At 42.2% G+C, this 18934-nt stretch overlaps 1 protein-coding gene across 1 annotated transcript in view; it reads right to left on the bottom strand.

Annotated features, from left to right (window-relative positions):
• The window catches only part of DSCAM (DS cell adhesion molecule), a 643763-nt gene that overhangs the window by 20665 nt on the left and 604164 nt on the right, over positions 1-18934 (bottom strand). The window contains exons 28-30 of the mRNA XM_077765486.1: positions 13749-13779; positions 5731-5846; positions 2067-2216 (exon numbers count right to left, since the gene is read on the bottom strand). Coding sequence (XP_077621612.1) covers positions 2067-2216; positions 5731-5846; positions 13749-13779 — 297 coding nt within the window. The remainder of the gene's footprint in view (positions 1-2066; positions 2217-5730; positions 5847-13748; positions 13780-18934) is intronic.

Genomic DNA, 18934 nt, shown 5'->3' with positions numbered 1-18934 from the left:
AAACCTTAATAAACATTTTTGAGCCTGAATGCAGGAATCCTTAAAGTTCCCCAACAATGCTCACAGCATTATAGGAGTGAGACACTCAGAAACGCCCCTCCTATGTGCCTCTGGCCCTGCCACTTGCTTCTTTCTGGTTATAGCTTCTGTTTGTGACTGACATTCACACCTCTGTTGATATTTTGAAGGTCACTGAATCAATGCTTCCATTAGTTGGGGAGGTGGTGGTGGTGATCATGCAGTTGTGAGGTTCCGAGTGCTTTAGTGTGACTGTTCCCTCTCTATTTATGACTGGCCTTTGTGCATTCCTCTGCTAGTTGAACACTGAAAGGAAGGTGGGGAAGCTCGCTTATTTTACCTGTCAGAAAGAAGGCATGTGCTGTGAGTGTGGCAAGCTTGAGTGGTCCTGTCCCCCTGTGCTAAGAGCAGGGACCCATGTCTAACACCTGGGAAAGTATTTCTCCGTAGGACTCCAGACAATTAGCATCAGAATAACCTAGATTGTCTGTTATGATGCAGATTCCTGGGCCTCACCCTAGACCAAGTGTATCAGAATCTCTGGAGATGGAGTCCTGGAATGGGTGTTTTGAACAGGCCCCCTGGGTGATTCTGATGCACCTGAAAGGCTGGGAACCACCACCTGGGCATCTGTCATGTTTTCTTTACCTCTTTCCTATTTTCCTGCCAATGTCTCCATTAGCTTACATGCCAACTAGGCTGAGGGAATTCTGAGGTCAAGGATCCATCCATTTCAGTCCCCCTGGGTCTGTAATTCTTCCCTCACTGAATAGCAATGAGTGTTTCAGAAACCCAACAGGGCAGTGTCCTGATGCATCCAGAAGCTGGACCAGGCAGATCATGATGGGAAAACCAATAGCTGGAGAGAGTGTCAAGGGCTGTGAAGCACTTTCTAGAGCAAAGCTCTCACTCACACACCCCCTTGCAAAGTTAATTCTCATTCATGGTCCGTTAATGTCTTCAGTGTGTCCTAACTTTATCAAGCACTGAAGGGGGTGAGGTTAGTCAAAAGGGGAAAACAGATTTCTTTAGTGTGTTCTTGAGGACAGTTTTTGAAATGAATTTCAGTAACAGTTGCAACTGTTTTCTTGCATATTACAAGGTTATTTAGGAATTACCTGGTTTGCTTCATGACATCAGAGCATTTCACAAATGCTTTACAAGTCAGAATGTATGAAGAATAGCTTTAAACATATTCTTTATTTTTCTAATTATAACACTCTGAGAATGTAAATTTTTGCAGAATGATTAGAGATTAGAAGTTAGACATCAAGGCTTCCAAAAGATAGTAATTGGGACATCAATTTCTCAGTCTTTTAAAGAGATTTAGAAACAATTTCAATTATGAAGAAATAAGAATATCTAATTAATAAGCTCTAGATACATATTAGGGGATTTAATTTCATTGCAATAATTAATTCCTGTATGTTATGGATGCGGATATTAATAACTAAGTCAAAGATAATCCCCAGATTTGCCAGAACTAGTTTCTCCAAAACAATGTGTTCAGGAGAAAAGCATAAACTCCAAGGATGGACAGATCCACAGCTAAATATTGGCTTCACTACATATTGTGTGTACAACTTCGGGCTATTTACCTAACTTTTCTGAGAGCCCATGTTCTTCTCTGTAACACAGAGGTTATCATATCTATTCATATCTATTCTAAGTAAGTACATTGCAGAGCTGCCTTACAGATAACACACTCGACATAACCTGTTAATCCCAACCCTGGCACAGAGTGCATACTCACTGATGTTAATTACTTTTCCCTGTTCCTGTGTCTTCCAAATAAAAAAAATTACCTTGACCTGAAATTTCTGGCACTTTGATAGTGGATCAGTACCAAGGGCTATTGGCCTCAGATGACACAATTTGAACGCCGTCTTAGATCAAACAGTAAAAACTCCATGTCCTAATCAAAGATACTATCATACGTATTTGTTTCGTAGGCACAGCGCCAACGAACCCCACTTTCATTGGACAGAGCGTCGGTGTCTTCTCAGCATCGGTACCACCCACACAGTTTGCACTGTCGGGCCACTTACTCGTTCCCGGCCGAGCATCTGAAACATCCACGAGGGGCCCGGTGGCCTGTGACACTGACTGGTAGTGTACCGTGTGTGTCACCGTCAGAGACTTCTGCTTAGCTGCCTCCCCAAAGTCAGCATCCGTTAACAGGACCGTGGAGCGATCATCTGTAGAACAGCAGGAACACAGGAAAGTGGACACGTTTACCCCCTTTAACGGCTCCCTTACCTTCTCTCCCCTCGCTCCTTGTGTTGTTATTCATTGCAACAAATATAACCTCATCTAAAGCAGCAGAAACAACCCCAAAATTCAAGCACTGTATTGGAATCACTGTTGAATGCTAAACATAAAAGTTGTCTTTAGGGGCTGGCTTTCAAAGCACGAATGAGAGTGAGCACAGAGAAGAGTTTTCTCCCCAAGCCAATGCTGATTTGGGGAGGTTTATTGCAGTCACCTGTTTGACAAAGTTTGGGACATATGTGTTCACCAAAAGCTTACCTGAGATGTCACCAGAGAGGCTGGCACCACCTGGTGATGGGGCTGCCAAGAAAACGGGCCCTGTTTTTGGTATTAGAGAAATACCCCTGAAGCTGTCTATACTTGGATGGCTCTCATGCAGAACTTGGTCAATGTTTGGGGTTGGGGTGAGGAGACAGGGAGACAAGGACCAGTCTTCAGAGTTTATTGATTCTTCTATTTTAAAGGTTCTGAGGTATGTTCCTTCCCACCTCTTCTGAGCTTTAGTTACCCTAGAATATCCTTTAATTGACTTCTCAGAATGACCCACTTGTCAGATTTCCAAGGCCAATTGGCATTTGAAGACTAGACAAGGAGGAGCCCGGGTTCAGAGGAGTCTGGAACATTCTAGTGCTTGGAAAGGAATCAGCTGGTTGAGCTGTGTGTCATTATTTGGTTGCCTCAAGATTTTTCATTACTTTGTTGTGATACTCTTCACGCTTTCTTAAGAGCTTTTTTACTCCAAGGGAAACTTCCGTTAGGATATATGGGTATATTCATACATTTTCAAGCACCGCAGCCTGGGATGCTGTTCATCTGAGTTTATCAGTCAGCTGGGACCACGCTATAGCATGCCTTGACACAGAACGGTGATGTGAAAGTCATAAACAACACAGCTAGACTTCTGTGCCCAAAAAAGGCTCTGAACAGAATGAACCTTGCAAAATCCAATTACTCAGGCTCTGGCAGGAGAGGAAAGCCTCTTGAAGTTAGAATAAAATTTCTTGGCAGAGAAATAGAGGAAACACTGCCAGGATGTCGGCTGGCATCGCAGCGTGTGACACAGCGCGGGTTCGTCCTGCTACAGGACAGGCTCCATGTGGGGGTCATGCCACATCCTTCACCTGGCCCTCAAATTGGGCAGCCTTTCTACAGAAATGGGTTCTTACAACTGGATCTGGAATCAGAAGCCTGACAGCTACACTCATTTTTCCTTAGTAACATTGACGTGTTATGGTCTCTCACATGTAGTCCTGCTAAGAGCCCTGCAGATTATCTGTGGGGCTAAGTTACAAACTCCTAATGGGAAATTTCAGGTGTCTGTCAATTTGTGAGGTTAACTATTCATTCTGGCTAGAAATTAATGGCAGTTTCATATTGGATTCTGGTAGTCAGAGCTCAGAGTGTTATAAAGAATCACATCCCTACTTCCCAATAAAGAGAAAATGCCATCTGCCAACTCTCAGGCATCACCAGGAGATAAACAACTCTTGGTAATAGATTATCCTATGAAGAATATGACAAATCTCTGGCTAAGGGTTGGAAGTACAGAATGGTGGGCAGACCCTTCTTTGGTGTTAGGCCACTAACGACTATCTATCTCCTTTTTTTTTTTTTTTTTTACAGATAGTTTATTGTCAAGTTGGTTTCCATATAACACCCGGTGCTCATCCCCACGAGTGCCCTCCTCCATGCCCATCTCCCCCCTCCCTCCCCACCCCCATCAGCCCTCAGTTTGTTCTCAGCATTCAAGAGTCTCTCATGGTTTGCCTCTCTCCCTTTCCCTCACCATTTCTCCACGACTATCTATCTATTTGAACCACCATGGGTACAATGATCGACAAGACTGACAAGGAACATTTACCGAACATTGTAACTATATTATAAGGTCAAAGGAAGTATATTTTGATTTTTGAACTGATGTTTCAAAGGAAATTTTGATTTTAATGCCCAACCTATGAGTTCAATAAAAGAGATTTCAGCTCTACTACTGAAAAGTAAAGATTATCAAAAACAAGGCATGGTGCTTTGTCCTGATGTGAGATAGCTAATAAAATCTTGTGTATTTTAGAATGAGTAGTGACTCCTCATACAACATGGGTAGTATTTAACTGAATTTGGTTGATCGAGGACCACACTGGGCTTGACTAACCTTCCCCAAGTGCTATGATGCCTGGACCAAACTTAAATCCAGCAAGAGTGGCCCAGGCCTTAGAATTTAGGAGGCTGTAAGTCTCTTAGAACATAATCAAGCAGGGCAGGGGCAAAAAACAGTGGTGTTCTGCCCATCTGGCCATTTACCACTGTTTTTCTGGCAGGAGCTTCCTAGAATAGGTTCCAGGAGTTGGGTAGTCTTAGCCAAACCACAGGATAGGGTTGCCCTGGGACCAAGTGCCAGTGAACACCGTCCAGAACAAACAGAGGGAAGTTTACAAAGGGGCCGACTGGGCAACCTGCCTCAGGGTCTGTTTCCATGGTTCCTGGAAAGCTAAGTGATACTCCTAAGGTGAGGGATTCTGGGAAGTAGCTTATTGATATTGAAGCAGGTGGTGACAGTGACAGGAGGCTAAGCTGGTGGCCAGGCATGGGTTCTGCTATGGTTCTGTGACCTGGAAGCTATAGAAACTCTTGATGCTCCAGTTACAAAGTAGTACCTCTCTCCTACGTGGATTGAGGGTTAAATGAGATGACATCCATAAAGTTCTTTTACAAATATGTGACATTAGAGAGGCCTCAGTAGATGTTAGTTATTCTTGTGATCATCCTTGCAATGGAAATAAAAAGTCTCTGATTCTGGACTACATAGCACTGTGTTGGACAGCAGTGTGGGATGGCGGACTTCAAATGGAGAGGGCTGGAAGGAGTCGTGACAACACGGTTCTGAGAAAACCAGCCACAAAAGCTCTCCAGGTATCTGTTTTGTGGCTGTGAAAGAGGGAGCTGGGAGTTTCCCAAAGCACGGGGAAGGAATCCATTCCAGGGTGTCTACGGGGTGCTGAGAGATGGAGAAAATACAGCCTATACAAAGACCATTATGTGTTAAGTGCTGAGTAGAGTTTAGATGGTTTCTTTAAGGAAGGCCTTATTGGAGCTGAAGAAGAAGGCACTGAGTGGATTTCCAAGATGAGGCTTTCGTGTATGGCCCTTCTAGGTTTATTTGTTTGCAGGTGTTTGTTCTTTGGTGAGGCACCAATTGTCTCCCCAAGAAAGATCCCAGACAGATCAAAGTTGGGGAACTCCCATTTCAGGACCTCTGAGGTATGTATCAGTTCCTTGCCCCCAACTCCCACTTGCTTGTATTTATTATTCTCCTCAGTAACAACTATCTGCCTTCTAACTTTGCTCATGTGGCCTTCAAGACATTCCCGTATCTTATGGGGTTTTGGCTGAGAGGACATGACTGTAGCAGCCACATTGTGTGAAGTCACAGACAGGGCACCTTACCGATGGTCTCCATTGTGTCTCTTTCTTCGATCAAAAGTTGAGCCCTGGGTATATCAATGTGCATTCTCAAGGTTTGTTGTTGCTTGCTCAAGGTATCTGAGGTCCGGGTATTCTTACTGAGAACAAAGTAGAGAGGGTGCATTAACAAATGTAGTTCAGAGTTGCATTATGCTGACAGGTGCTTGTACATCAACTGAAAAAAGCCAGGAAGGACAAGGGGAAAAGGAGAAGGGGAAAAAAAGATTTTTTCCTCCATTCAAATGATATTTATTAAGTGCCAGCAATTGGTCAGCGAGGTTCAGAAAATGGAAATTGTCAATAGAGATTGGTTCCATATTGATGAAACTTCAGAACTTCCCCCTTTCTTGTGTAAAGCTAAGTAAAACCAAAAAAAGTGATTTTTAAATCAACAACATTTTTATTTGTCAGACATGAGCTATTCCAGTGATGGCAACAGAGGAAGCATGTGTGCGGGCTGCTCATTGGGTGAGGGATCTACTAATGGATTTGTATTTATATATGGTGTCATTCTGTTTTCGTTCTAGTAACAAATCATAAACCTTGTTAACTTCCTTGACACTAGTTTATTCTCGCTGATATCACGTTTTAAAATTAAAAAAAAAAAACAAAAACCAACTACTGTAAGAATTTGTGTACCAGAAAATTACTCTTAGGGTGAGCTATCTTCTAGAAGTAAATGTAAATAGGTACTAAAACGGCATGGTACAATCAAATTCAGTTACAGAATACAATAAAAAATGCATGTTTCACAAAAACAGAAAAAAAGTCAATAAAGGCTTTGATTAGAGATCTAGGGGCATCTGGGTGGCTTAGTCGGTTGAGTGTCTGACTTCGGCTCAGGTCATGATCTTGCAGTCTGTGAGTTCAAGCCCCGCATCGGGCTCTGTGCTGACAGCTCAGAGCCTGGCGCCTGCTTCGGATTCTGTGTTTTTCTATCTCTCTGCCTCTCCCCTGCACACGCTCTGTCTCTCTCTTTCTCAAAAATAAATAAACATTAAGAAAAAAAAGAAATCTACATCACAGGAGTGATTGTTCAGTTTCTACAGAACTGTAAGAATTGAGAAGATTTTGTGGCACCTGGGTGGCTCAGTCAGTTAAGCGTCCGACTTCGGCTCAGGTCATGATCTCACAGTTTGTGGGTTCGAGCCCCGCGTCGGGCTCTGTGCTGACAGCTCAGAGCCTGGAGCCTGCTTCTGATTCTGTGTCTCCCTCTCTCTCTGACCCTCCCCTGCTCACACTGTGTGTGTCTCTCTCTCTCAAAAAAATAAACAAAACATTTTAAAAAATTTAAAAAAGAATTGAGAAGATTTTAAAATACTGCATAGTTGACCCTTGAACATCATGCGTTTGAACTGCATAGGTCCCCCTACGTGTGGATTTTTCTCAGGAAATACAGTCCAGTACTGTAATATTTTCTCTACCTTATGATTTTCTTAATAACATTTTCTTTTCTCTGGTTTACTTTATCATAAGAATGCAGTATATGACACATATAACGTACACAATGTGTTAATTGATTGTTTATGTTATCCCTCAGGCTTCTGGTCAACAGTAGGCTATTAGTACTTAAGCTTTGGGGAAATCAAAAGTGATATGTGGATTGTTAACTGTGTGTAGGGGGGACAGTACCCTTAACCCCTGCATTGTTCAAGGGTCAACTGTATATTAGGACACCCTCTAAGGAGCAGCAGTCATTCAGAATAATTCATCATGATAAATTATGGCATCCATAAATCAAGTCCAATAATTGCCAAAATCTGCTTTGAGAGAGATTTCTGGAGGCTGCTTCACTTAATGCTTTACTTCTGTGTTAGCTGCTTTTAGTAGAGTATAATAAGATGTATTGTATGTCCCCTTCCCCTCTCTCCCACCTCCCTCAGCCCTCAGTTTGTTCTCAGCATTCAAGAGTTTCTCATGGTTTGCAATAAACTATAAAAAAATTTTTTAAAAAAAAGATGTATGCATCTACAATACATCTTAAATGCTTTTCTTCCCAACTAAGCGTTCACCAGGAATCCCCGATCCTTTCTTGTTGATGAGGACTCATCTACCCTTGAACCCTGTGGCTGAAGGAATATTAATAATCTGAAGGTCAAGTTTACTCAAAGTAAACAGGTTTACCCAAAGACATCTGCAAGTTGAAGTCTGTATTAATATTCTGAATATTTTATAATGGCCCTTCCTTCATTTGAGTATAAACAAAACAACCTCCAAAAACAACAGCTTCTGAAAGGTATACCATCCTTACTTAGGACTTGAACTTGAACCAGATTTCTTGCTCTGCAGATGAGTAACTAGGTTATGTAGCTAGATCATGCTAATTATGCAGAGCCCAAATTCAAACGTGTGGCCTGAATTTTTCACATGGTCTATATACTTTTTAAAATTATTTACTTAACTATGTTTTCACTTTATTTGTGTGTGTTTTAAAGCAAAGATTCACATACTTGTATCAGATGAAGAACATTTTGGTGATTTGGGGACTGCAGTTATGTCATGTTCAGATAAGCTCTATTTCTACAAAAACAGATGGGAAACTACTCCTCTGTGAGTATCTGAGAGGTCTGTTTAGAAACTCCACTAGGGACTTGAGTTTGACCTTGCACCAAAAATAGAAATGTGAGCTAGTTCCTTCTGTGCATCATGAATAGTTATGAGGCAGTCAGCGGCTGTTCCATTAAACGCTATGAACCCAAGCACAGACTCTACTTAACAATAAGGGGTCCACTGTCAGACGGTCACAGGAAGCTGGCTAAGTGATTGTAGTGCACCACTGCGGTTGGCCTGAGGACTTGGAATATGATTAAGCTTTATGAACAAAGACAATCAAAGCTGGAGATAAACTTCCCCTCCTCCTTGAAGGACCACATGGTGTCAAGTCCTGCAGTGGGAAAGCAAGAGGAATGGCCCAAAAAACCTTGAGATTCAGGGGCTAACTGCTCCTCTCTCCCTTTGCACTTGCTGTTCCCTTTGCTTGGAAGAAACGTCCCCTACCCTGATCCCAATAGTCATCTGCTGGCTCCACCCCTTTCTTCAGGGCTTGAGGCAGGTGGCATCTTTTCAATGCAGCCAGGTTCGCCCAGCTATGGGCCCTGCTGACGCTTCCCGCCTCCCCGTCCTTCATTTAATTTTGTTTCCTCAACAGTTAATACTGCTGAGCATACATTTGATCAACACCTTATTTGTGATCTGTTTCTCCCACTGGAATATAAACTCCACAAGGGATATTTTCTTCTCTTCTGTACCCTTTTTATCCCTGGAACTTAGGGCAGTATGTGGCCAAAGTAGGTGCTCAATAAATCTTTGTTGAAGCCTGTTGAATAAACCATGTTGTTTTGGGGGGGGTGGGTACAATGGGACTAGAGTGACATGTCCCAAATGTATTAATATTCTTCTCATTCTAGAGGTTTATTAGGTCCCAACCTGATATGGCTGCAATATTTTATAATTTTTTTTGCTATAGGAAGGTTGATTCTCCAAAATTATAAAAATTGATCATTAACGCAGTAACAGACTTAAAAAAAAAAAAGGCTATTCGAAGAAACCTCCTTTGTGGCCTGGAGGCAAGATTCTGAATGTTTTCATTGTGGAAACAAAATTGCACATTTTGTATGATATGGGGTCGTGCTAGTTATTATTGAAATATAATCTTCCACCATCCACTTGCAGTCTGGTTGTCTGATCAAAATGACACAGCTGACCCTGGTTCACAGAAGATGGTATTTCTGGCTTAGAAATAAACTACTTACAGTTGTTACAATTCTTTAAAGTTAATATTTCCTTAATATTTATGGGAAAAAAACAAATGAAGAAGTCTGTACATCACTCACCTTCCCAAATATGATAGAAAGCTTCCCATAAGTTTAGAATAGCCGTAGGGATATCAAGGCTATACCTCATTATAACAGTTGAGTGGGTGATGTTTTTTACTCTATGTGTAAAAATGTGAACATTAAAAAATCTAAACTTATTTAAATTCTCAGTTTGAACCCTTCTCCACCCTCTTCTACTTATAGCCAGCTCTTAAGAATACTGGTCTTTGGGGGGCGCCTGAGTGGCTTAGTCGGTTAAGCGTCCGACTTTCGCTTAGGTCATGATCTCGCGGTTCGTGGGTTCGAGCCCTGCGTCGGGCTCTGTGCTGATGGCCAGCTCAGAGCCTGGAGCCTGTTTCAGTCTGTGACTCCCTCTCTCTCTGACCCTCCCCTGCTCACGCTGTCTCTCTCTCTCCTAGAAATAAATAAAAATATTAAAAAAAAAAAAAAAGAATACTGGTCTTTGGATATTAACCATGTATTGGCTAATGACTTAGAGCAGGCTAGTTTTACCTCTTAGAAGGCTGGTATTTTTCTTTAAGTTATTTTTGCCTAATCACAAAAGAGGAAACTCTTTTCTTATCTGGGCATGGTGGGTGAAGTCTCTCTTCTCTCTCTCTGAGGGGTGATTTGCTTGGGTGAAATAGATGAGTGTCCAGGAGCCCGAAGCCCAGTGATGGGAGATGACAGCATGTGGGGCATACCCTGGCACCAGCTTATATGTGTCTGTCCTACAGTTGCAACTAATCCCACTGAAGTATGCAGATACTTTTTTTTTTTGGAATATGGTCAGAAAATACATTACCTTCAACAAGATCACATAATGATAAAGCTAGGAGCGATTTCAAATTGTTATTTTTAGATGAGGAAAGTAGGGCACATGACTTGCCCAAGATCACAAACCAGCCAGTGGTAACACAGGGCTACGGCACTGGCTTGCGGTTCTNAAAAAAAAAAAAAGAATACTGGTCTTTGGATATTAACCATGTATTGGCTAATGACTTAGAGCAGGCTAGTTTTACCTCTTAGAAGGCTGGTATTTTTCTTTAAGTTATTTTTGCCTAATCACAAAAGAGGAAACTCTTTTCTTATCTGGGCATGGTGGGTGAAGTCTCTCTTCTCTCTCTCTGAGGGGTGATTTGCTTGGGTGAAATAGATGAGTGTCCAGGAGCCCGAAGCCCAGTGATGGGAGATGACAGCATGTGGGGCATACCCTGGCACCAACTTATATGTGTCTGTCTTACAGTTGCATCTAATCCCACTGAAGTATGCAGATACTTTTTTTTTTTTTTGGAATATGGTCAGAAAATACATTACCTTCAACAAGATCACATAATGATAAAGCTAGGAGCGATTTCAAATTGTTATTTTTAGATGAGGAAAGTAGGGCACATGACTTGCCCAAGATCACAAACCAGCCAGTGGTAACACAGGGCTACGGCACTGGCTTGCGGTTCTATGTTCTTATGCACCAGCCTGCTCAGTCCTCAACTTCCCATGCAAGCAGTGGTGAAGATCATAGACAGCAGGTCTGTGGCCTCCACTGTACCAAGGGATATGACTTGCCTAGATTTTCCAGACCATATTCAAAACATGGGTGGCCCTCAGATCTCCAGGTAGATGACAAGGTCTTTTGTTGCTTGGCCCCACTAACCTGCCAAACTCAGACTGAACTGACCCCTCATGCTTAAAAGCATTGCTTTTTCTTCCAAATAAGCCCCATAAAAACCCACCTACTTGAGGAACTTGGAAATTCTCTTCCTTTTCAATCACTTTACCCTTGGGAGGAAAACCACCTCAACTATCTTAGGTGGGAGTAATTACTAGTTTTGATGTTCCTAATTTCATGCTGGCAACTGTCAACCTTAAATACCACTATTAATTCCTGCTTTCCTCAACAGGTGGGTTTTTCAACCACAATGATTGGCTTATTAATGAAGAAGATGCTTTTTGGTGTCTTGCTTGGAGCTAATAAGAAGGGGTAGAGATGCATTCTAGGACATCAGAGAAGCAAATACCATTTCATTCCAACCAAACAAATGTGGAACATGTCAGAAATCACAGATTCCAGTGTCATGGGCTTCGTACAGAGGCATGATGTGTGGTTGGAGAGTGGCTGAAGGAAGTGGTCCAAAGCTCTCTGAGAGGGCTTCAGGAGCCAGGCTTGGGTAGTAGACTGGGGAGGGCAGGGGAATGTTGACATGTCACACTGAGAAAAAGTCATGTCCAGTCTAAAGGGAGCACTTCATGTGGCTCCAGACAGCTATAATCTGGGCTGTGCCCAGTATGGCCAGAGCATTTTCAAGAGAAGTTAGAAAGCCACAATTTTGTATGAAATCTCTTGATTTCTACATGTCATTAATGAATTCATATTTTTAAGTCTACATTAGAAAATATATTTTATTTGGTAGATACGTTATTATAAACCTTATGACTCTGTCTGGCTTTTTTTTCCAGATGTTTGTCAGATTTGCTCTGCACAAGTGCACATGTGTCTGGGTGCCTTCCATGTGACCACAAAAATGTCCAAGACTTGCTTAGCAAAGTACACACTTTCATTAGAGCCTAGACTCAAGGCATTTAATATAGATTTTTATCATCTTCTTATGCAAGTTTGATCTAGAGGGTTGTGGCTAAATACCCATTATGAAAGGTATATTCCACAGGCCATTTGAATATCTGAGATCTCGTCTGAGCCCCAGATGGTTGCTACCAGGTATCTATATAATACTTTCATTGGACACTTATAAAGCATCTAAGTATCACTAAATTCAGCATGACCCATACAAGTCTTTTAATTCTCATCAACATTCTCCCTTCCCTGTTCTGAAAAAAATCTGTATCCTGCATCTATCTTCTTAATTCCTAATCTTGGCAAATGGCATCCATGTTTATTTACTTGCTCACACCAAATATTTTAGAGTAATCCTGAGTCCTCCATATCCTTTACCTACAATGTACATAGTTTTAAAACACAGTGTGGCTAGGGCGCCTGGGTGGCTCAGTCGGTTGAGTGTCTGACTCTCTGTTTCAGCTCAGGTCATGATCCCAGGGTCATGGGATAGAGCCCTGTGTCTGGCTCCTTGCTGAGTGGGGAGCGTGTTTGAGATTCTCTCTCTCTCCCTCTGCTCTTCTTCCCTACTCATGTACTCTCTCTCTCTCTCTCTCTCAAATAAAAATTAAAAACTAAAACTAAAACACAGTATGGCCAAACAAACATGTCTTTGGAAAATGTAATCTATGGGCCAATGGTAGTCAATTTCTGCCTTATGTCTTCAAAGACAGTGGTAATATGGGATATGGGCTCTTTGTGAATTACAGAAAAGTACCAGTTTTGTATGCAAAGATGGGGAAGGGAGTAAAATCCACCTGTGGTGAGGTGAGGAGTAAGAGGGACCCCATACCCCATCCTCTTTGTTTCCTATAGTAAATATCCTAAAATGGCAACACTATTGGGATCCCTGACATTTTTCTTATCTGATTTCCAGACTCTGGTTATCCTTTTTCACTTTCAGTTTAATCATTACAACATAAAAGGCTTAAATGCAAATATTGGAGCATCTATAGCTGTGAACATTTCACTTACTTATTCAACTACCACTAGTCATTCATCAACTATGGTGCTGGTACTTCTAATATGAGGATGATGTATGAGGCTATGACCTCCAAGACCAGATGAATAGATATTTGCAGTAGAAGTTGGTAAGTGCTCTAGTGGAGTGATGCTCAAGGTGCCATGGGAGCTGGGGGCAAGGAGGATCTTTCTTAACTGACCATCCCATCTCCTTGGAAGAGCACAACACATTTCAGTTTTTGGTTTTCTTTCCCCTTGGCTAACTCTGTTAGGAAGAAGCCTCAACCTCAAAGGTGGTATATTTGGGCGAAAGCAAAACCAAAGCTATTTACTTATAATGTGCCTTTTTATTCCCAGTTTAATGGGAAACATTCCACTGGTTAAGTCTGGTCCATAGAAAAAGTACCTATGGCATGTATAGAAAGTACTATAATATTCGATATCTACATGTCTCCTTTTGGGCATAACATGGATATTTTGGTAAGTTGAATGGAATTCATATGTCAAAAATAAAATGTGCTACCAATTTCAGACAATTTAAAAACCATTAAAGCAACTTGGAAATTATTATTTTGAACTTGATATCTAAGAATGCTAGGTTTTGTTCTTACCTCATGAGCATTTCAGCTAAACTCTTTGCATCTGGGGAAAGAAAGTTATTATTAGTATATGATAAACAACTCATTAACATTCACTTAGGCATTTGTGACAAATTTTCTACAGAATCGAATGACAATAGCCATTTTAAAATGTAATTGTATATAGATCACTACTAATAACCAAAAGTTTAGTGGATTCCTTATTTCTTCTACATGAGAGATTATATATTGTAACAAAAAGCATAACACTTTGGGGCCATAAAAATTCTCAGACACCTGTTAAAGATCTTATGGTGTATTTATTTGCTACATTTTGAAAACCCAATTTTATTTTCAGTAGTCAGAAAATTAACAGTTTGAAAGTAATTTATGTAGTAAAAAATCCTACTACTTTTATATCAAAAAACCAAAATTTAAAACCTTACAACACTGTAGATCACTTTAAAAAAGCGTTATTATAGAGCTGTGAGTCCTTAGGTTGATCAGATAATTGTATAAATGGCATATCACTATATCTAGAAACTCAGATGTTTCTTACAAACTCCAAAGTTAAAATCTTCTTTATTTTTTTTTGCCAAGACCTGGTTACCACTCCTGACAAAAACAATTCTGCCTAAAAATTATGTAGAAAAAAAATTCTACATTTTTGGTGGCATTGCTTTGAAATTCTCATTTCCCTTAAAATATAATTTTTTTACACATTTGTCCTGGCAAAAATGAGTGTTTCCTTTCATAGAATACAAAAGCCTTCTTCTTCCTGCTTTCCCCCCCCATTGCTTTCTATAACGCCTTGATGTTAAATGTAGTGTTCAATGAATAGAACTTTCTGGAAATGGATTCAGCTATGCCACTGGCTCTATCGTAGAGAAATACATATGTTGGAGCATTTTTATCTCATCTTTTATCTTTTGGGGGCTGACATTTAAGTGCAATCACTATCATGTTGGGGAACAGCATGGTATTACCGAGGGGCGTGGACAGTCTCAGGGGTAACCACAGGTGGGTTGGCACCCCTGTGAATCAAAGCTCAGTCCTTCAAGTCATCTATGCCAGTTCCCACTGGAAACCTCACAATGGGGCCCTGGTTTTGAGCACAGATGGGTTCAGTCTGGGAAAGGAAGCAGCTCCCTTCTACCCTTGCCCATATGGTGAAGCAAAGAAAGCAAAATAGCATTCAACTTCCTAGTTAATGTCTTTCTCCACAGAGACCAAGCAAATATGAGTCTCTTCTCTTCCTGAACGACTTAACACTTGCAAAGTCAATATATATATAATGTCAGAAGTGTGGGATTAATTAGCTCTATGGAACAGCAAAGCAGTGGCTAGCTCAACAGTGTAAAAGAGAAGGGGAAATTTCAAGGAGTACGCCTTGTACTTCAGCTCATGACTGGAAGGTAACTCAGTCTCAAATGTCTTCGGACTGGACCTGGCGTCCTTGATTTGCTCATCATCATCATTTTCTTTCTGTTCCTGAAGTCAGTGCAGTTTTCTGTCCCGTGATTTTTTCATATCCATGTGCAGGGAATTGAAGCATCCGGCAAGTGGGAACAGAGCTCCCCTCAAATACCAATACGCTCTAACTGCAAGTTCCCCTCATCTAAAATTAGCAGGCATCTTCGCTGGGGTTCAGCTGGTCCACAGCTGCAGGTACCGTGAGGCATTTCGGCCCACGCTTCCCTACGCTTATCATCTTAGAGCAGATCCCTTTCTCTTTCTGCCTAGCTGCTATGTCCTCCTCCTGATTTCATCTGAAATTGTGAGAAAAATGACATTAATTGAAATTCAATTCTTGTGTGAGTTCATTTTTGAGAATAGTTGGTGGAGTTTTATGCACAGTGACGGGGTCTGGACAGCACAGGTAACACCAATGACTGTCCGCAAATGTCTTCTGGGAGTGGGCACGGGGTGGGCTGCAGTCATAATGGAGCATGTATTAAGAATCTGCATTGTGCCAGTCTCTGCCTAGGGACTATTATGCCCTCCTTCAACCAGGAGACTGAGACCCGGAACATGTTTAGTAATTTGTGTCAGCTGAGTGGGAATTCATTACCAACCCCATAATCACACCTATTTTCCATCACTATCCTTCAGGTTCTTTATGCATAGAGCAGGATCTGTGTCATATCCTGAGGGACACACAGAGGAAGAGACACATAGTGTCAGCTGACTGAGGGAGATGGTCCCAGGATCATCTGTTTCAGGTTGAGTCAATCTGGAAAGATCCAAGACTATCCCCACTGTAAAGGAAGCATGGGACTTGGAGAGCATAGATCTCAATGGGAAGAGGGTTCCATGCCACAAAATTAGTGCGCACTGGAATTTGAGCTCCTTCAGGAAGCAAGGAGTAGGTCAGTTTGACTGGAGAGAGAAGTTTCCAGGAGTGATTGTGAATTGGAGTTTGTCAAGCCATAAGGAGCTATGGGAGTATGACTTGGTGTTACTGGCCATAATATGGACAAAGAGGGCGAGTGGAAGGAAGGCTGAAGTGGTGGTAGCTAGACAGGGGTGCCATATACCTGCATCAATCAATCCAGGGTGCATAGAACAGGGGCTGGGGACAGGGACTTGCCAGCAAAAATGAGGGGCTGGGAGGGTTGTGGGTGGTGAGCACGGGTGTGGGAATGGATGACACTACAGCAGATCAATGGTGTCTGCAAGAATCGGGACCTCCTGGGAGTGGAGGGGACATGCAGAGGATCTGCAGAGGGTCCAGAGAAATGGCAAGGTTTAGGATATGAAGAGCTGTGTAGTAAGTAACATAAGCCACAAGCCCAGGAGTCTGGAAGGATGTGGAAGCCAAGGTCGAGCTCAGGTGCTTGGCTTTGAACCTACTGTAGTGCTTGACCTTATTAATGTAAGCTGGGGGACATGAGGTGAGGCCGTTCAAGGCAAATTTGGAATCAAGTCTGAGAGAGATGCCAGGGCTGAGATGGGGTTCACAGATACATGTAGGGATAGTGCAAAGAGATGACAGAAACTTCTGTTTAGTGGTGAGGAGAGAATCTGGGGCAAATGAAGAACATTTTTAAAATCATGGAATCATAGAATCTTAAGAGAATTAAAGACTTTCCAAGTCAGTTCCCCGGTAGATGTTTGCCTTCCTCCCACAGTGTCTGGGGCAGATGTTAAGAAGTGCCCAGCCACTGGGCACTCCAGGGAGGGGTCAATGCTGCCACCACTTGTACAGCTCCCTACCTCCTGCTCTCAGGTCTGACCCACTGTCAAGTCTGTTGATCTGTCACCTCAACATGGCCCCGGGATACTTTTTTCCCCCTATTATCTCAGTTCGAATTTCATTATTAGTCTTCAGCCCACTCTCTGGCCTTCCCACCTTCAGTGTTGCCAGTTTTCTAAAGTGACATCCACCTGAAGAAAGGGTGATGGATTGGAAACACATCCTTTATGGTGTCACACCTGTGCTTTGACACTCTCCAAGGGACCTCCCTGCCAGTAGGATGCCGCAGAGAGCAAGAACCTTCGCATGTTGGTGCTAAGGTGTTTTTCCAGCTCTGCTGTCCCTCGCGTCTGGTCTCCAGCCCTCTCTCTTGCATTCCCTCTTGCATTCTCTGTAGACATCATGACTTGGTCTGCAGACTCCATGACTTGGCTCCTGTAGGGCGTCTTCCGTTGTAGCACCACATGCAGGTGCGACCTGCCCGGTGCACCCTCCAAAGCCCCCCAGGCGAAGTCGGTGCTTTGGTTCTCTGGACTTCATGGACCTCTGCACCATGGCTAAGGCAGCCTTTCCCCCCTTCACATAGTGGCTTTCCGTTCTCTATGAGCTGAGTCATCTTCCTCTCCAGGTTCAGCCCAGTCCCTGCTAGACAGTGGGTCCATCCAAGCTTTCCCTGAGGATACATTTAATTGTGGGAAATATCTTCCTGCTCTTGTGTTGAAATCCCTTGATGTAATTTCTACTTGGATATAATGGTGACACCTAGAGCCATTCTATTCAAAAGCCATGTGAATATCTCCATGCAGCTGCATGCCACCTGTCTCTTTTCCAAGTTGAAGTTTCTAATTTTCTCAATCCCTCCTCAGATGGCATAATTTCTACATAATCCTCTACCTGAGACCCTCTTCTGTAAAAGACTTGTGATTTCTTTTGTGCTTTATTAAGTGAGGCAGAGCACAGAACCTGGCTATTTCTTTTTTATATTCTCTTTATCACACACCCATGAGAACACAATGCTCATTATGTGTGTTGCAAATGAATTTTTACGACTTAGAGAGAAGACTTTACAATTTTCCCTACTACATGTTATCTCTTTGGATCCAGGCTTTCAAAATCTCTTAAAATTTGGATTCTTCCTGTTAATATACTAACTTCCTCTCTGGGAGTTGTACCACCAATGGGCTCAGCCTGCCCTTATATCAGCCAGAGCTTGGCACTTCCTTATCAGTCAGCTCTGTCCAAATGCGAATGGGGTCTGTCTGGTCCTCTGCTGATCCCCACAATTTCTTATTGCTCACAAACAATCCTTTCTATAACCTGCTTTATTTCAATCTATAATTTCTAAAATGTGTTGATTTTGCAAAGAGGTATGGAGTATAACTATTTTCTAGCATCTCTAATTTTGATGGTTCAAAGATTATCCACAAAGATTTGGGGATTATGTCTGGAAAATTTTGTCCAGAGCCCCGACACATCATCCTTTGGGGGCTAGGGACCAGTGCCACGTGAAATGCTTCCTAATATTTCCAGTGGGAAAAAACTTCCCTTTCAGTGTATTTTCATAGCATTTACTGCTGTCCACACTATGTTGGTTATCATTCAGAATTTGTGTAATAGTTTGTTGTAAACAAGGCTTCCTCCTTGCCAGCAAGAGATCAAAACTGTTATTTTATGCAACATCCCCTCTTTTGCCCCCATAATGACTAGAATACAGATTTTGAAAGAATAAGTCATTTTAAATAATCAGGGGCTCTGATTACTTTCTCAATCACCTTCTTTCTTTCCTTCCTTCCTACTTTCCTTCCTTCCTTTCTTCCTTCCTTCCTTCCTTCCTTCCTTCCTTCCTTCCTTCCTTCCTCCTTTTTCTTCCTTCCTCTTCCCTTCCTTCCTCCCTTTTTTCTTCCTTCCTTCCTTCCTTCCTTCCTTCCTTCCTTCCTTCCTTCCTCCCTTCCTCCCTTCCTTCTCCTTCCTTCCTTCTCTCCCAGTCTTTCTTTCTCTCCTTCCCTCTCCCCTCCTATCCCCT

Source organism: Crocuta crocuta, unplaced genomic scaffold (genome assembly GCF_008692635.1).
Source record: "Crocuta crocuta isolate KB4526 unplaced genomic scaffold, BGI_CrCroc_1.0 scaffold84, whole genome shotgun sequence".
Taxonomy (NCBI): Eukaryota; Metazoa; Chordata; class Mammalia; order Carnivora; family Hyaenidae; genus Crocuta; species Crocuta crocuta.
This window is presented reverse-complemented; position numbering and strand designations above follow the sequence as displayed.